At 33.0% G+C, this 19,380-nt stretch overlaps 5 protein-coding genes across 5 annotated transcripts in view; 4 read left to right on the top strand and 1 right to left on the bottom strand.

Annotated features, from left to right (window-relative positions):
- TRIADDRAFT_59817 (uncharacterized protein) overlaps positions 1 to 1,517 on the top strand; it is a gene marked incomplete at both ends in the record, with an annotated part of 7,746 nt that extends 6,229 nt beyond the window's left edge. The window contains 4 exons of the mRNA XM_002115878.1: positions 98 to 170; positions 595 to 698; positions 766 to 973; positions 1,072 to 1,517. Coding sequence (XP_002115914.1) covers positions 98 to 170; positions 595 to 698; positions 766 to 973; positions 1,072 to 1,517 — 831 coding nt within the window. The remainder of the gene's footprint in view (positions 1 to 97; positions 171 to 594; positions 699 to 765; positions 974 to 1,071) is intronic.
- A 148-nt stretch (positions 1,518 to 1,665) lies between these two features.
- On the top strand, positions 1,666 to 3,209 carry TRIADDRAFT_59816 (uncharacterized protein; the record flags this gene model as incomplete). The annotated part of the gene is made up of 6 exons (XM_002115877.1): positions 1,666 to 1,688; positions 1,778 to 1,901; positions 2,070 to 2,215; positions 2,300 to 2,420; positions 2,592 to 2,703; positions 2,920 to 3,209. 6 exons carry the CDS (start codon positions 1,666 to 1,668, stop codon positions 3,207 to 3,209), a joined length of 816 nt encoding a protein of 271 aa, XP_002115913.1.
- Positions 3,210 to 4,992: 1,783 nt separating this feature from the next.
- On the bottom strand, positions 4,993 to 7,481 carry TRIADDRAFT_59815 (uncharacterized protein; the record flags this gene model as incomplete). The annotated part of the gene is made up of 8 exons (XM_002115737.1): positions 4,993 to 5,071; positions 5,297 to 5,362; positions 5,692 to 5,781; positions 5,998 to 6,090; positions 6,327 to 6,386; positions 6,550 to 6,669; positions 7,104 to 7,225; positions 7,404 to 7,481. 8 exons carry the CDS (start codon positions 7,479 to 7,481, stop codon positions 4,993 to 4,995), a joined length of 708 nt encoding a protein of 235 aa, XP_002115773.1.
- Positions 7,482 to 10,851: 3,370 nt separating this feature from the next.
- TRIADDRAFT_30090 (uncharacterized protein) lies at positions 10,852 to 12,153 on the top strand (the record flags this gene model as incomplete). The annotated part of the gene is made up of 6 exons (XM_002115876.1): positions 10,852 to 10,900; positions 11,073 to 11,176; positions 11,261 to 11,387; positions 11,506 to 11,605; positions 11,698 to 11,763; positions 11,880 to 12,153. 6 exons carry the CDS (start codon positions 10,852 to 10,854, stop codon positions 12,151 to 12,153), a joined length of 720 nt encoding a protein of 239 aa, XP_002115912.1.
- Positions 12,154 to 17,400: 5,247 nt separating this feature from the next.
- Positions 17,401 to 19,208, top strand: TRIADDRAFT_59813 (uncharacterized protein; the record flags this gene model as incomplete). Its single annotated transcript, XM_002115875.1, has 4 exons — positions 17,401 to 17,728; positions 17,825 to 17,952; positions 18,109 to 18,339; positions 18,537 to 19,208. 4 exons carry the CDS (start codon positions 17,401 to 17,403, stop codon positions 19,206 to 19,208), a joined length of 1,359 nt encoding a protein of 452 aa, XP_002115911.1.
- Positions 19,209 to 19,380: the final 172 nt, after the last annotated feature.

The raw sequence follows: 19,380 nt of genomic DNA, 5'->3' as shown, positions 1-19,380 counted from the left end.
TGTTAACTTCACATGAAAATCAATATGAAACTTAAAAAAAAGTGCAGTCACATTGTTTATCATTACCATTTACATAATTAAATTTATCATTTTATAGTTGGATAATAGAATGTTTTGGAAAATGGGAGGTAATTGGAAAGTTTTTTATGGAACTAAAGGAAAAGATCGAGGTAAAAGATATTTATAACATTATAAGCATAAGACTACTGAAAAACTGAATTAAAGCTAAATATATCATGTCTAGAATATGGTCATGATCATATCTTGAAACTGTAAGGATAGATAGAACACAACTACAAACATGTTAAAATAGGCAGTATTGAGACTACTGAATCAAAATTGATGACAAAATAATCAAATGCATTATATTAGAGACATAACTATAATCGTCTAACTTAAAAAGAGCTATAACACGATTATAAGCTTATCGAATAGGCAATGCTGAGGTTACGGTACTAACCGAAATCAATTACAAATGGTTAATAATCTACACAATATTGTCAACATTTAGACATGTTTACTGACATTAATGCTTTTGTTTTTAATTTTCAATATTACCCTAAACTTATTACATAATTTCACTTTAATCAACAGCGCTGATATTCGTTTCGAGCAATACATATTGCAGGAAATTTCAAGAAATCCAGCTAACAGATTATTTTCCTGCTGAATTTTGGGATAAATCGCCAGATATTCAAGTAATAAAACGATTTAGATTGGATTTACAATTGCTATCTCATTGACGTAATTCAATATTAAACTCAGGCTTTTGAATGGTACTCGGGAGGATCGAGTAATAATAAGAACGATAACTATGAATTCAAAGTGAAATTATTACGACATGGTCGTAAAGTCGTGCGAGAATACAATAGTGGTCAGATTACAGATTTGTCCGCTAATAAATGGCATAAAGAGGTTGTAACTTTTAGAAATTACGGAACCGGAGTCAGAATTATACATTTTGAATCATCAGGTAGTATACTAATGTTTAGGAAATTTATAGTTAAAAAAGTGTGTAGAAGATTATGTACCTGATAGATCGATACTTACGTTCATATCACAACATAAAAGGTCAAAATGTAGACGGAAAATTCCTGAATCAAGGCCCCATTATGGCTATGGCATCTGTAAGAGTCAAGCTTAGAAATATACCGCGAGCTGGGGATTCGTTAGGAGATATAACATTGGGTAAAACTAAATCAACGAAGATTGGTCGACGTAGAAGAATCTTGCATCAAGTATTCCTAGATAATAAAGGATTACTCAGCGATGACGAAATTCTAAACCGTCAGATGCATAGTGCAAGTCACCGACTACGAAAAAATAGTGGCAAGCTTTTTTCAGAACATTCACTTAACACCATCAAAGTTAATGGAGATAGCGATATTGATAGCTTGCCATTTAAAGAATCAATATTATTTGATAATCCAGAAAATGATTCAGAGGGTGATTTACAGACTGGTAGTCTGCAAGATCAAGAAATGGAAGGACAGAAGCTAATAGATGAGGCAAAATAAAAGTTTTAAATTAAAATTTTAGCAATATTAAAGCATTCTATTATTTAGTGTGAGCTTTGAGATAGCTTAAGCAAATGACGTACGTGGCTGTTACTAATGATAGTACTTACTGCACAGATTGAAGATCGTATCCTGACTGAAACATATCATGAGAGACGTAAATCTCGGTTGGTAATGAATATTATCATATTAGAATTTCTTCGTGCATATGGATAGGTTATTAATTTTTGCTTTCGGACTAATTGTAACAATATTATTAGCGCAACATATGAAAATCTAACTCAAGAGCTTGAGAAGCGGTATTTAAATTCACACGGAGCAGTCATATATGACCACGCACATACTAAATGGAATTATAGATGCAATCATCCAGAAGTTATAGAGGTTAGTTTTAAATTCAAGTACTGGTATCACCTATAATAAAATTCGAATAAAACAGGGAAAGTTTAATCAAATAGAATTTATAAGTAATGACTGCTCTATATTTGTATAAGCATTTCTTGGAAGACTATATATTTTAATATGCTGTACTAAATATTCATTATACGGTAGGCTATGTATGCTCTTGGTTCTATGTATGAAAAAGAAATGAGACTAGACGAGGCAATTCAATGTTATAAAGATGCAATACAACGACAAATAAAAATAAAATCTACTACACAGAAATTACTGCTAGTACGGGGTCTTTTGGGATTTGGGTAGGTCATTGCAAGCAATATGCGTACGTATACTTACTAATTATATACGTAGTAATTCCATCAACAATTTCTTGGCCATTGTAGATCTGTTTTAAGCACTCAAAAAAATTTACTGGAAAGTAAACGCGTAATTTTCAGAGCCCTGGAAGTAGCGACGGATTTCTTAGGCTCTGATCATCCGTATGTGACATCTATATTAAGTGTGGTATGTACTAACACCTGGTATTAAACGTTTATATTATATACTGCATTTGCCGACAGTAATAAAATATTTTCTGACAAATCTTTACATTCTTTATGTTAATAAAATAAATGGAAATCACGGATACCAGATAATATAAAATTTATTTTCGATTCTTTGTTAATAAAATTCTAGTTTGGTCAGCTATCTTATAAACAAAATAGCTATCGAGAAGCCTTGACATTCTATATAGAAGATTTAGCAGTAACCTGTAAAAAATTTGGCATTATTCATCCGCGGACCGCAGGTAATAGTCCTATTAAGAACTAAGTCGAACCGAATTATGGCGAATAGAAGACTATCTATTAATTTTTTAACTGTATATAACGTATATAATATCACGATGTTGCACTATGAATTTTTGTAGCGGTAGTTTATATAGTACTGTATTGTACATGCTTACTTTTCATTATCAAGATTAAGTGGATTTATGTATTAAGGTCTAAATCTCCTTCTTCGGTAGGCATACTCAATAATATAGCTTTAGCATATGCCGATTTACAAAAAGATAGTGCAGAAGCGATTTATTCCGTTGTATTGTCTATCCTTGGGGATTACTACGGCGACACTCCGAATATTCATGCTGCCATTGCTCGATTTAACTTAGCATGCTTTTATCAAAGCACAAATATGCACCAGCGTGCCGAATATCAATTTAGGACTGCCGCTAATTTATTCGACACTTTATTAGGAAGTTCTCATCCTCACACTGAAGAAGCCATGCAGTTGTATCAAGACTCTTGTGCAATCTAATATCAGTATACATATGGACTTGTTTAGTAATGTACACAATAGGTATCAAGAATTTACAAGTATCAGTTGATAAATTTTTCATTGACTGGAGAGCGTATACTTTATCTTTGTATTTTATCATTGCATAGTAAGTGCGTATGGATTATTCTGGTACCTATATGCATCTCGACTGGGCTAAAGCTCTGCATATAATTTACTCATTTGCAATATTTCTTATCTTTTACACTAAATATAAATTACATGCGGTTGTTATTACCACACTATGTGCAATACAATCTTTAGAGGCACACGCATCTCACTTTTATGAAAGCACTTATAAGCCTCCCTGATATAAAATTTTATAACGTACAAAATCACTCTTTTAATCAAATGTTATTCAGTATATGAAAGATTTTTCTTGTTAATCATTCAAGCGATAAAGTCCTTGCCATATTTTATTACACTATCTCTAAGTAGATAGTCGACATATCAAACAAGAAAATGCAAAATAAATATAAAATTTTATACTTTGCTATACTACAATTAACTAATCATTTAATTTACATAATTATAATTAAAGAAAAGTTCATTTAAATAATAAAAAGATTGGCAATAATCATCTTAGCGCATTTGTGCTTTAAATTATGTAATTATTAATCATTGAAGTATCCATATTTGCAGGGATAAGAATACAAACATGATTTTAGTAGTAGCAATCTCATATTTCTAATTACGTTAAATCACGCGCATGCCGAGTATGTTTATGCAAAAGAACCCACGGTTGTTGCAAACTGCATATAAAATATAATAAAAAGTGAAAGTAGTACATTACACTAATCACGGCAATTAGTGTGGATCACACTAGGTAGTGTTGTCGGTGATCTTAGCTAATTACCCGGTAACAATATCGCCAAAATCGCTAAACCATTATATTCGTAGAATTTTATGCAGTTAAATGGAATCGACTGCTAACTGTAACAACATTGTGATGCTAAGAAGCTGTTTAGATTTTGATATTAATCGGTTTTTGAAGGAGGCCTTCGTCTAAGTTTGTTGTTGATAACTCCAAGAGTAGTAATTATATTACCAAATGCCAAGACGAAGAATAATATACTTAAGGCTGGAAACTGAAATGAAGTTAGGTTAGGTTAGTTATGATATTTTAGACCTTCAAATGACGTCACTCAGTTACTAACGCTAATCTATACGATGTACATGTATACTTTTTGTATATTTGGTATTAAATATATTAGTTGGTATGAACCTGCCATTCGTAACAATCTTGCTTAATTGCTATGTTATATAACGTATAAGCGCAGTAAAGCTGGAAAGCCTGAAATATATAAGATTAAAATAAGTCAGTAACAATTTAAACTAAATTAAACCTTTTTGGATGTGAAGTTATGTCACTAACGTAAACAGCAAACAGAAAGGGGAGTAAGAAGCTCAATCCACGCCACATGAACGCACGAAAGCCCTCTAGAAAATTTATTAATATTATCGATTAAATGAAGAAATCAGAGTTTTAAAATCTTCGAGCAGTAATTGACCGATTGAGCATCGTAATCATTAGAACTGATCTCATAGTATTTTGTAAACATTCCAAATAAATCATACCACCAGTGACGACCATTTTTTCTGTTTCACCGAGAGTCTTTAGACGATACAAACAGCCTCGTTGATAATAATACTGGAGTACTTGTACGAAGCCTAGCGGTACAAAGTGTATGGCTTGATTTGAATATGTTCATTGTTTTCATATATTTCATGTTATATTTTTAGTTAAAATTTATTTGAGCATGAATTATATGTAAGATAGACCTTGAAACAATGATGAATAATTAAACGTTTCTCTGAAGGCGTAGTAACGTTGATTAATCGGGCTGTCGAGAAAAAAATTAAATATAAATGAGTTATAGTTAATATTGTTGATACCCGCTACATGAACAAACAAATATAGTTTGCCGTATTTTACAGAAAGGATAGTTCTGATATCCGTGTGTATTAACTCACGTCTTATTTCTACATTTAGTCGAGGTTATAATTCAGATTTACGCCAGTAGCGTAAGATTATACGTATATGTTAATAACGATTGCAATTTACTTACCTTACTAAAAGAATACATGATAAAATTGCAGAAAAGTAATGATGAATAATCCACCATCCTTTGATTCTATATATAATATACAACGACAAAGAATATTGAGCGAATGTTATAAAATTATCTACGAATATACGAATAAACGTAAGGTTTATGAATCATTGAGAACAACGTTTAGGCCACAATTTTTATACCATGCGTTGCATAGTGTGACTAAAATTCATCTACTGAGTGAATCCTAAAAATGTAAAATATATGTAGTTCCTCCAATCGCTTTTATAAAAAATCTAAACAACGCCATGTACATTTATGCAACACTTGAAGACAGACTCATTCGTTTAGGCGCATGTCCAGCCAAAAACATGCACCATCTGTGTCATTGTAAAAACTAAAAACTTTACCTTGAGCCGTTAAGACGTAAAATATGCTCCCTGATAGTGACTGTGCAATAGTACCAAACCAATACAAAATGAAATAAATGATCCAGGATACTAGATACCAGAAAATTATGGCTTTAGTATTTTAGAAAAGATACTAAAATTAGGAATACTAAATTAATTATTCTCTAACAATAGTAGGCAGCCCTATATATGCAATTTTTCCATTTACTAATGTTACAAAATAGTTCAATTGGCAATATTATCGTTCTTTAATATCATATACGAATAGTAGTTTGCATGAAATTAGGTACAAAGAAGCTTACGTACACGTTACTAACTAGTAGGTTGATACAAGTTAAGGCCAACGATAACGTGGTAATGTTTAATTTGAATGTTTCATATTCATCTTTATAGTCGAACCTAAAGATAGTTTTATGGATTGGATGATTTAATACATGAAATAATCACGTTTATGAGGTAATTTTATTTGAACCTAGTAAGTGTAATAAATTGTTGTATAATCTGTAAACACTCGTAGAAAATATTTAAATTAGTGATTATTTAATTGAATGGTAGTTTAAGATTGTAGCTGTTCAACAAAAGAGTTGAATGCTAACTAGGTTAAGTCAAGTTGTCATTTGAAATTGTATACGTACCTTTCTGTTTCACTAAGTAGTGTCAAGTTAACCTGGCCCAATATCAATCTCAGTAGCAAACTAATGAATTCATAATTATATTATTATTAATAGGAGGTATAATATTGTGTTTTGCAGAAGGACAATCAAATCGTCGCAGTCAAAACAGTAGTACTGTATATCAGTCATTCTACAGTAGCATTAATGCATGATCTTTCTGCGGTCCATTCACAGTGGATTATACCTGTTTGTTTTTGGCAAATTTAATTGTATCTCGGAAAGTTTTTGCTGCCTTTCTTTAATATCAGATTTAATTTTATCGCAAATGTTTCTTTCTTCCGGAGATAGATCATTTTTTTGCAGCCTAATAATTTAATTATTTAGCAAGATAAATTTTGATACAGTTGTCATGGAAAAACAAGAGCTACTAATCACACTTGTCAAAATATTCAGATTCCAAGAAGTAAATTTCAGTACTGTAATGCTCATTATATTGCTAAATAGCAGAATAACTGACATACGCGTACAATATCACCGGCTTTACTACAGGTGATTACTTCACGATTACATTAGTCCTGTAGGTCCGCTTAGTGGCAATGAAATCTCTCTATATAGGACTTTTACCTCATTGATTGACGAGTATGTATGCTACTGGTTGAAAATGTTCCAACTTTGTATAATCACTATCATACAAGTTACTGTAACTAGGCTAAACCGATAAAGATCCACTATCAGCCTACACATATAATTCATTCATATGTACGTACTGTAGTGTGCAGTAATCGAAATATAACTTACTTTCTCATGGATGATTGTATCGTTCTTAATCGCTTGTTTTGATGATCAATAACATGCTTGCATTTGCCTTGGACGTTGTGGAGATCTTCAGCCTTCTTGGTGTATTCAACATATTGATCGTCCTAATCAAGGATTATCGATAACAGTTTTGGAACTAGCAGATAGCTGATCATCAATTCCTAGTCATCTACGCGTATTCTATTATTCTACATTATCATTTCATTGGTGAATTATCATTATCTAGTCAATGAACAAGTTGTGATTTCGTATAGACGATGTCATGCCCACTTTCAAGCGCACCTCTAAACGAGCGAACTCTTTGGTTAGATCTTGAAATTCTTCGCTGATCTGGGTAACACTGTTTAATTCGACAGCCATGTTATTGCTTGCCCTAGTATCTACTCTTGTACTAGATGGAAATAGGGCGATCTTCTGCGCGATTTTCTGCTTCAACCGTAACGGAAACTGCTGTATGTACTATAACACTGCTGTTTAATGCCGTATAAATACCATGGCTAAGCTATTGACCGCTAGGCTATTTGACTTGCAACTCAAACTGTTGACAGTGCTCCATCGGCGTCACAGTCAACAGTAAACAGCTACCCATACCGTACCGAAACGTACCGAACCGTACCGCAGGCCTACCGTGTCGTGTTGTGCTACTTTGGGTGGCCACGGTGTGTGCACGAAGTTGACTTATTATTTATTTACTATCGTAACCTCTGTTGCACTGAGAGACTGTGTACTACAGTATTGCAGTGTGCACGTGTGCACTTGAAAGGTGACTCTCAGCCAAGCGTCTTGGCGTACAACTGTCCTGGTAAAGTCATCGTCGAGCATTGGTGTCTTTTTTCTAGTGGTCTATCCATGGTGTAGTTAGTCAATAAGCACTGAACCGTGACTGCTCAATGGGGTAACGGTATGATTGAGCAGGTCATGACTGAGCGGACCATACGTCGAGTGGACAATCAGGAGGTGCCACGTAATCACGGGTCAGATTGTGATTGCGCCTGTTTGGCAGTGTTTGCTCAAGCCGGATTGACTGTACAGTACATTGCTTACAGTACAGTATACTGTACAGTACAGTACAGTACTACACTGTACAGTACAGTACAGTACACTATACTGTACACGTACTGTACACTGTACAGTACAAGTTACCTTCACGGCTTCACCACAGTACTGTACTGTACAGTGTGTCATTTAAACAAAGTACTGTACTGTATTACCAGTGACTACAGTATGTACTGTACTGTACGGTACAGTATAGCCATGGATTACTAAAACAAACAGTAGCGTACTGTACTACTGTATGACTATGGATAGGCTAAAGATAGCTACTGTACAGTGTACAGTGTACAGTAGGAGTACATTCACTAAAAGAATTCAAGAACTACTGTACAGTATTTCGTATTATCCGTCAACACTGTTTAGTGTTGAGGTTGGCAAGTCAGGAGAACCATGAAGGCAAGAATGGTTTCCTTTCATTATAATTTGGAACATATCCAGGAAATGTGCTGATCATTTTCAATCCAATTCGTTTATTAATTGACTCGTCTTATCGGAATACCTAAAGATACCAGTAAAGTTCAAAGCACTTATAACTGGTAAATAGGTTATATCGAATAGCGAAATAGACTTGATGCGAATATTGTAAATTAAAATTGGGCTGCCAATTTGTACAGGTTATTGGAGAATGACAAATTCTGCCCAAAATCTCATTTTATGTCGTATTGCAATGGAATCATGTTTTATCGCTATCGGTAGTATAGATTGCACGTAGAGATGATCCTCCACTCCTCTACCATACTGTAGACGATCTACTGTTTTGAACAGTATTGTATCATCAAGAACTAACATGAAGTCTTGACTGTAAATATTATAGACGCGTATATATACAGTACAGTACTGTACGTCTGATGCTAACCCATTGATCGTATAACACCGGATGATGATACATCGTTCATATTATTATATATATAACATAAAACATACGAGTACATTTAGAATGAACGGTTTAGTAGTTCATCTCTCAGCATTATGTGTGGAATTCTCTCTATAATACCTGAGAACAGTTTTAGGCTTTATTTACAGTAGGAAAACTCTTCTTAATCTGAATTAAACTATTCGAGTACGTGATGTCCTGTACTTCGCATATAAAGCAGTCGTAGTTTTCAATTATCTTCATTTATTGATTTTGTATGGATTCATTTTAATATGCAGTATAGTTGAGTGATGCAGCGTCAATAAGTACTGTCTACGCCATATCCTCTACGTAGTTCACGTTATTTAATCAGTAATGTATAGGATTTAATAAGACACACAAAATATTACTACACGTTCAGATTAAAGAGCCTTTAATAATAATTAATGGATGGTACATCCAGATTTCATTGTATAGAACTTTTGGGTATATAAAAACATCGTAAAGGAACAGAAAAGTTAAACTTTCAGCTAACTGAGTCCTTGCTTTTATTATGTTACATTTGTAGTCTTAATTCAAACCAATTTTACATCTTATCAACTACAACAACTAAATTTGAAAGATGAGAACAACATTACTGGCAACGTCTACATTGGCTGCAACGTGTGCTACGATAGGACACGCTTATTACCTTAAGCAACAATTCTATCCAACTGTTGTCTATGTTACCAAATCCAATGTCTGCATGGCTGTATGTATATTGTATTAATTATCTATTTTCAGTAATACTTTAATACATTGAATGGATGTAACCTTGAAGCCTTGCTAGTTGTAATATTCCAATATGAATTGCAAAATTTTATACTTGTTTCCATATCATCACCTCGTAAGCGTTAACTCATGAGTTATTGTGGATATTCTAATAATAATAAAATGTCGTATTACTGCTTTAAACTTTGGTAGATATCCAACTCTTTCATAATTTAATCAACTTGTTTTGATTAAGACTAAAGTCAGTTTTAATTTTTGGAAACTTTAGGTCTTGTACGCTCAGGCGTTCGTTATTGCTATCTTATTGGCTAAAATTGCAAGATTAATATTCTTTTCAACATTAAGAGCCTCCGAAATCGAGGTACGTATATTTAATGACTTTTACATGTCTTGCATTCATCATTGCGAAAAAATAGTTGAGTTATAACGATATATACTATACTGATAAAATACTGCGATATGTATTTATGCAACTAAGTAAATGACTTTTCAATGCTTAACAACTGAATTGTGCACCTTAATGAAATTGCGTTATCAATTTAATGTTATTGATTTATGATCTTGATGGATATGCGTATAATACTTCAAAATACAGTATATCTTATACTTTATCTACGGTAAACGTATTATACTGTTTTAATGCAGTCTTATTTTCTAGTTAGGGTTATAATGATTAATTATAATACTGTCCTTCCACTTCATGGTACTAGGTCAGTTGCTAACCTTACTTTATCTTAATGTTCGATACACTTCATTTTCTAGCATTTATACGAAAGGTCATGGTTTGCCATTACTGAAACATGTTTAGCATTCACTGTATTTCGAGAAGACTTTAATCCACTTTTTGTAGCCAACTTTACCTTACTACTGTTTGTTAAGACTTTCCATTGGTTGGGTGAAGATCGCGTTGATTACGTAAGTTGCTTCGTGCTGCTATGTTATGACGGTACAAATTAAATTTTACTGTACTTTTATTTAAAGTGAATTATTCTAATCTAATACTATATGTTGTTATTATTGGGGTAAAGTATAATCATTCCTTATCTTCTGCAGATGGAGCGTAGTCCTGCAATTTCTGCCCTTTTTCACCTAAGAATGATTTGTAAGTGCTAATCTATGGAAATCATATTCAACTTCCATACTATTTTTGCAATATTTATTCTGTACGGACGAAGTGTACAGCACATTTTCATATCGATAATACGTTCGCAGAAGAAGCATACTTAGAATATGCAATGTTAAATTTTATACTAAAGATGCAACTCTTTTCTTAGCTCTCGTGATTTGTCTTGGAGCTACAGATATTTATTTTATACGTAATGCTTATCATGCCACAGTACAAAATGGTGCATCGGTTCAAATTGTATTTGGATTTGAGGTTGGAATTTCATATAATATTAAATGGTTTACACATTAATGAACAGATATAATCAGCGATTGATTTTTACTCTGGTTTTATCAGTATGCCATTTTGCTAGCTTTGGTTATCACAATTGCTATGAAGTACTTGTTACATGTTATTGATTTACAACACGAAAGTCCATGGGAAAATAAAGCAATATATATTTTATACACCGAACTCGTTACAAGTAAGATAGGGATCAATTTTCTGAAATCAAGAATTTTTGTTATTGCCTGAAGAGTCTGAGGCGCTAATGCTGGTAGATTGTTACATTAATACATTTTTTATTTTTTTATCATTACCAGATTTTATTCGCGCAGCACTGTACTCTTTATTCTTTATTGTTATGGTAAAAATTCATGCTTTTCCACTCTTTGCTATTAGGCCTTTGTACTTGGCCTTAAGGTTAGTCTTAAATTTTTTATCATCAAGCATTCGTCTACGCATTAGCGATTGAATATGCGGTTACTGAGAGTTCGAATTTATATCATGGACAGGTCATTTAAGAAATCATTACATGATATTATTTCTTCTCGACGAGCTATTACAAGCGTTATGACTCGGTAGGCGTAAACTTGTCTTCGTTATTTGTCATATTCATTTTTCTGATTTATACGAAATTTATAGCTAATTGTAGATCATAACATTAATTTATATGGTATAATTTGCCGCAATCTAGATGTCCTGATGTTACTCCGGAGGAGTTGGCAAATATGGATAATGTTTGTATAATCTGTAGAGAAGAAATGACGACAGACTGTAAAAGATTACCATGTAACCATGTTTTCCACATAAGTTGTCTAAGATCCTGGTTTCAGCGCCAGCAGACTTGCCCAACATGTCGTATGAATATTTTACGGGCAACTATGCAACAGCCGGAGGTACAGCAGCCTCAGGCAGAAGAAAATGTTCAACAAAATCAGCAACAAAATCAGCAAGATCAACAAGGTTAGCGTTTTAGGGATCATTTGAGTTAGAATAACTTCCTGAATAAGAGTATAAACATATCAAATTGTGACGTGGTCTTGTATTGTCCAAACAGCTCCGCCTAATGTGCCACCTCCGCAATTTTGGGGTGCTCTTTTCGACGGTAATGTATCTTTTCTAGTACAAGTATTTAACGTTGGGTTACTTTATCTAATCTTAAATCTCCCAGTTTTGTTCATTATTAACATTAAATTATCTGGAATATATCCCTTATTGTGTTTGCTCTTGTATGTTTCTAGCTAACCAAAATCAACAAGATCCTCAAAATGGAAACAATCAACAACCGCGGTGGCCAAATTTTTTACCACCTTTCATGGGACAGGGTCCAAATGCTCCTCAAGCTCCATCAGAAGGACGGACTGACAATGTCGATGGCTCTGCGGCTGCTGATACAACTAATAATAGGAATAACGCTGCAAATGTAAATGATCTTCTTATTATATTATGAACATTAGCATGTATACGGGTAGAACCAATCATAATACGATATGGTCCATGTTACTGATACACACGTACAATCGACAATTTTCGCTACATCCTTTTAAACTCTTAAATTTATATACATTTAACAGGTGCCACCATTTTTCTTTTCCGGGACCCAAGGAAATATTCCTTTTCCGATTCCTCCCCCTCCACCTTTGCCCTCCTATTTCCTTGGTACAGATCTTGGCCTAGAATGATATTTGTTTAGCTCGACTTATTTCATGAATGATTAGTAATCAAAGTAAAAAATTTTCCTTGTAGGTAACAATAATAGCGATCCGGTGACTTTAAAAGATATTCGTCAAGATTTAAATTTCATCAGAGGCATGCTAGAATCTGTCAGTGAGCGTATTGACAACTACATATCGAAGTAAGCGTTTATATACTGTTTATACAAATATTTGACAAGTGACGATGGTTTTTAACCCCATGCTACTGTATTTCTCATTACATAGAAACTCATCAGCTACTGGTAATGAGGCAAGTGAGGATACTTCTGTCCAAGGTGCAGATAATAATAACGATGGTAACCCAAGTAAGCCTTTGAATAAGGAGACAGCTGATCTTGATGACGAAGCTACCATGTGTCGACGAAGAAGGCTTGAAAGGTTTAATAACAGCAATAGCCAGAACTAGTGATAATATATGCTGATAATATATATTCATGTATATGTATATAACGTATATATTTAATGCAAAGACAAAGATTCGGTTGCTTGTCGTGGGGAGCGTAAATTTTTTATACGTTATCTCAGGATTAATTACTTTATCAGTTGACATCACTATTCATAAATCTTATATGTATTAAGAATCTTTCGAAGAATTCACAATTGTTATTCTGGTATTTCATTGATGACGCTGTGATTATACAAATCGGACAGCATTTTCTTATCACGTCAGGACTAATTCTATATCTTTGTATAATAGTGATTCAATAATAAAAAGATTTTACACCTTATTCAAGCATATTTAATTTAGATTACGTCATTAATGTTCTTAATAGGATGAGATAAATTGTAATACTGAACTTAATCTGTTATTGTCCGATAATGCTTTCTTATATATGTTTCAAATAGCTCTTTTACATTCGTAAAATGAAAATTGATTCAATTTGTCAATTATTACGAAATTTGGGAATATTCGTTGTACTCACCCATATATAAGAATTTTTACGATATTTGATGCGAACAATTTGAGATGCATAAATGGGTATTGTCAATAATTGATAAATAAACTATCGTTTATACTGAAATATAAAAATTTTCCTGCGCTGATTATAATTTAACCAAGAATATCTTTAAACGGTAATTTCTCATGGTTCGAATTCATGGAAGATTTCTTCGCTGTTTTACATAAACTGAAGTATTCTCGTAAATTAAATCGACTTCACGTTATACACGAACATACCCGAACAAAGCATTTTTAATCTTCCCTTTCTTTCATCCCAAGGAATATCATCGAATTATTTTTTCAAGTACTTCATAAAAAATTATAGTTTACTCGCATGTTACAACTGCGTAAAAGTAGTCTATAATCGCAATAAAGACAAAGAAAGAGACTAACTTAAATCCGTCTTATTAATAAATCGAGGAAAAAATATGTATTTATTGACCTCATTTTAAATTATGCTGGTGAATTCTATAAGGACTAGACCGTTATTAAATCTTGGAAATATACTAATTACATCCTGCATTATATTTGATAGTACGATCAGATAACGTACGAAATGTACTTAGTTACTATAAAAATATATGATTTCATTAATTTGAGCAGACACAATAGAAATTAAGACACCGCTACAAAACAGAGAAAGAAGAACTACTTAAAAGAACAGACCAAGTTTATATCTATATTATTCAGAATACTTGATTATTTTTTAGCTCTAAGCTTAACAATCTCTCGAATCCTTTGGTATTTTCAATTATTTTGTCATCAGGAGTAAAGGGTTAGCTTTTAACGATCTTCGTGATTCATTAAATCACATTAATCCGATAAACCAATTTATTCCTAATCATTATGATGAACGGGTGAACTTTTTCTCACATATTAATCCCAATTTAAAGAGATATTCTTTCAAGCATTTAATCATGGGATTTTAGGAAGTGAAAAGATTTTTCTTCTTGTTCCCCAAATATTAAAAATGTTTAAGAAATTTAATTCAATGAAATTCTCAAGATAATGATTTTAATCGTTCTTATTTCTTTGTTACTTAATTATCAGTGTGCAAACATTGTTACTTGTGCGTAGTTTATAAAATATGATGATCTCTGATTTGATGATTGCGTAATTCGTATTATCTTTTCATAGGTTAAATAATCTTCTCATTTTTAAATTCTGGAGACACATACCTATCCAAAGCAAAAACTTACGATAACAAATATAAAGTACAGCTTATGTATTAGTTAGCACACCACACAATAAAGAAGACTTGGGCAATTAATTGAATTATATCATATCGAAAATTCTTCATTAAAACTTTAAATGTCATAGTTAGCATTGCGGTATCGTTGCTATGAACAAAATCACAGGGATATGGGAGATAAACCGGTAATTATAATATTATAATATAGCATTTACGAAATCTCACTATGCAATGCCGAAAATTGTCCAACAGAATAAACCAGCCACGCAGACAGTTGAAACATTTGAATTTAGCTCAGAAATTGATTTAATTCTTTTTAACACTTACAGTATAATAGCAATATTAGATTGATGCAAACGAATTTTAATAAATAGCAAGAGCAACAGCAACTTAAACTATTTTAAAAAATTATTTTCAAAGTCTTAATAAAAATCACCTATGTTGCTCGTTTAGGCTGCATCATACTGACTTAAAGCTTCATTTTACAAGGAGGTTAATTTGCATTCAATGCAAGTATAAAATTTTAGCGTATTCATGATTGAGTAAATAAGTGATTAAAAGAGAAGACGGAGGTGCAATTACAATCTATCTTTGCAAAAAATATTATATGGTCGATATTTTGGTAAGTTGATATTGTTAAAATTGCGTTTAGTTTGAGTGTAAAAATTCACGGGTAGTGCATGATCGAGTATATGGGTGGTTAGAAGAGAAGATAATGCAAGCAGAGGAATCAATGTTATAAGTTGATACTTTATTATAAAAATCGTTGAATTTACGGATAATATGAATATAACATCTAATCGTATTCTGTGATGGAATAAATAAACAATGAAAGAGAGGATAATAGTGAAATTACATAAGTTACAGTACTATTGTAACTTTTTGGAATTTTAGAAATGGCCTACAGATTCTATACCAGCATAGACGGCTGTGGAAGCGGTGAGGAGGAGCGTATCTTCTGTACTTTCAGCGCGTTATTTTCGAATTGTTCCGTTCAGGTTACTTCGTTCAAGATACTAGTAGGAAATCTTAATCATGAGATGGATTATTTATACAAATTTTCTTTTACACGTACACGAATGTGCACAAAAATTAGTTTCACTCGTACGCCAATATGCATCAAATTGATATTATTATCGCAAGGTAAAGCATTTGGCTAGTGGCCTCAAGTGATAGTCAAAGAAATATTGTAAGTGATTCTACGTTGGCTGTTTCAATGAAATGCTTATGGCGCAAAACTAGGAATTAAGGTGATCCCGAAGAAAACACATTGTAGATTACTATGTACAATAATCTAGAGTGTAAATATTATGAACCTATTTTAGGCCTACTGTATTTACTTTTAGATCAATATCAATTTTGTCAAGATGAATTTTTCAAGATATTTACCAATGACGGTCTCTACGCCTCTGAGGTAAACTTTGTGATGTTCTGCTGTAAGGTATTGTGATCGAAGAAATGATAGTTAATGTATACAGTCGTTGATATCATTTGTAAAATTTAAACTTTCTTATGTTGATCATCTGTACCTTAACATAGTTGATTGCACTTCTTGTATGGTAATAATTGCCTGCATGCAGTATGTAGATTCGATCACCTAACACATTTCTACATCATTTCTACTGTATAGTACAATGTGTAAATTACCCTTAAACCAGAGATTTGAAGTAAAGCTAGAAAAGCAAATTGATCATGTGTAGCAATAATAAGAGATCGGATAACTCCTGAATACAGCAAACTATAACCAAATATGGATTGGCTATTTTCTCTGTGACATTTTTAAAAGTTAGTTGATACTCACGTTGCCAAGTTAGTACTATAGCACAAGTATTACGGCCATTTTTATATTAATGGTTATTTTGCTTTTCCATATTTATATTTTATTGTTTAATTCTCATCTTCCTTATCTAGTATAGCTTTCTTCATCACTCATCATTAATTGTTGATTTCAACGGATAAATTGAAGAAAAATATTTCCTTATTAAAGTTCCATATATGATAATATATAAGAATTCGTTTTTGCTTATTTGATTATTTTGTGTAATTAGGCTTACTTTTATGGATCGAAGTGATATCACGAGTTTTTGCTGGTGGACGTCACGGCCGCTATCGTAGTCAATATAAACCTAATGCGCTCACGTAGTTTATTACTAGAGGGTGAATTGTTTGAATAGTTTCACAAAAAAGTTCGTCTTTTGGAGAAGGATTCAATCTAATTGAGGTAAGTCACAAATATAACTTGTCCCTACTGACTTTTGTCGTCATGACTAATAAATATTGTTGCTATTTCTTGTTTTAAAGCTTGAACGATTACATACAAGGATTTTAAAGGGTCAGCTTCCAAAAAATCGTCCTAGATAGAAGCGTTATGAATGTGACGCCGACAAATTCCGCTAACGACAGCCAAATTGATCAAAGAACGTCAACTATTTCAAATACAAATTCTTTACCTCCGATCTTTTCTCATAACCAACAATCTCATATTGGTAGCATAAGGATGAATCAGCGTAGGACAAGAGATACACTAAGCGAGAATAAGGAAAGCAATGGCATTCCGTCTTCAACAAACGATAGTGGACTCAATAGTAGCAATAGCAGTTCTAACCCACAATGTCCAAGTGATCATACAGCTATAGCAAGTGCGTCACTACCACAATCGTCATTAGTTTCTCCTTCTTCAATGCCACAAGAAAACAGTAAGGGAATAAGGACAGTCGATATTATTTTTCTCTGCCAATAATAGACAAAATTACATCAGATTTTCAATTATATTAATGCTTTAACTATTAAAGGAGAAACAGCACATGATATGTCTAAGAAAAGGAGTCGAGGTCGCCAAAAGATCCCTATCTGTCTTATCGAGCGAAAAGATAAAAGAAATACTACATTTAGCAAAAGGAAGAAGGGGCTCTTGAAAAAGGTATGAAGAAGTAATTTCCTATATTATTTTGTAATTATGCCCATACAGAAATTTTAGGAACCTTACTAATTAGATAGGACTACCTTTTAGGCGTGTGCTGGTATACGATTTTGTATGAATTACTCAACTTGCTGTAAATTTTTTGCTTATGTTTAGGTAGATGAAATTTGCACGCTAACGGACTGTCAAGCACTTGTGATATTAGTCCCAACCACAAGCAATGTTTATACCTATAGTACCCGCAACTTTCAATCCATGCTGCGTATGGAGGAGGGACGGAATTTGATTCTTCAATGTATGATATCCAATTGTGGCGTTGTTTCTCCTGAACGAATGAGACCTGAGGGATACCATGAAAAAGATATTGGGATGGCTATTGCAGATTACGTAAGTCGATGAAATTGAGCAAATTGTACTATTGTGATGGGGGAAGCATAAACTATCGACTGTATAGTATATTGCATCATGTTATATTTGCAATTACATGAATGCTATTTATTATTAAAGGAAGAAATGTATAAGGATTAAAAACTTTTTTATTATTTAGAAATTTCAAATCGAAATTGTTTTTATCACTATTACAGAGGTTGAAAAAGAACAATGGAATAATGGATCAAACTATAGGAAGGCTGCCCAGGAAAAGATCTGCTAAAACTGCCAAATTAGCAGTGCCTCAGTCTGTACAATTTGATCCATCCCGTAATTCATCTCAGATTAAGCGTCAAATCCATCCATCTGCAGTACAACATGTAATTCCACATACAATTAAAACTGAAACATCGCCTATTAACAACGAGAGCTTCAATATTCGTGGAAGTACAACATCAGCTAAGATGCGACATCTTGGGAATGTGTCAAATGGTACTTTGATCAAAGCGCATAATCCAGGTATCGTTTATAGAGGTAATAACCCATCCAATCCAGTAAATATTCATTCATCAGGCATTATTGGTAATAATATGAGCAGTCAAGGTAGTAATTTACAACCGCATATGCGCTATATAGCAGAAAACGCAACAATGAGGCGTGATAGTGGTGCTCTTAGGCATCCTTATCATTATGGACCTAATGATCCGTTACTGAAGCCAAATTATCCTGTCTTGCAGCGAGGTTATCCGGGTGATCCACAAAGTGAATATCATTATCAATCAGATTCGCAAAGCGATCGCCAAAGGATGGCATTTAAATGCGATGACAATAGTAACACTACGGATGATAGTGACGACTATAGTGATAGCAGCGATCGTAAATGCTGAAAAAGTAATACATTAATTATATAAACATTCCGTATAGGTAATATCGTTGTAGTTCTTCAATATGATATCTAAGTGCATACTTTTCATTGTCATATTGAAGAGCATTATAATATTTCAATCAGATTTACAGTAAGTACAACTGTAATTGTTTACCATACTAGTATTCTATGAT

Source organism: Trichoplax adhaerens, genomic scaffold (genome assembly GCF_000150275.1).
Source record: "Trichoplax adhaerens TRIADscaffold_12 genomic scaffold, whole genome shotgun sequence".
Classification (NCBI taxonomy): Eukaryota; Metazoa; Placozoa; class Uniplacotomia; order Trichoplacea; family Trichoplacidae; genus Trichoplax; species Trichoplax adhaerens.
The sequence above is the reverse complement of the archived record's forward strand: the minus strand, read 5'-3'. Positions and strand labels throughout refer to the sequence as shown.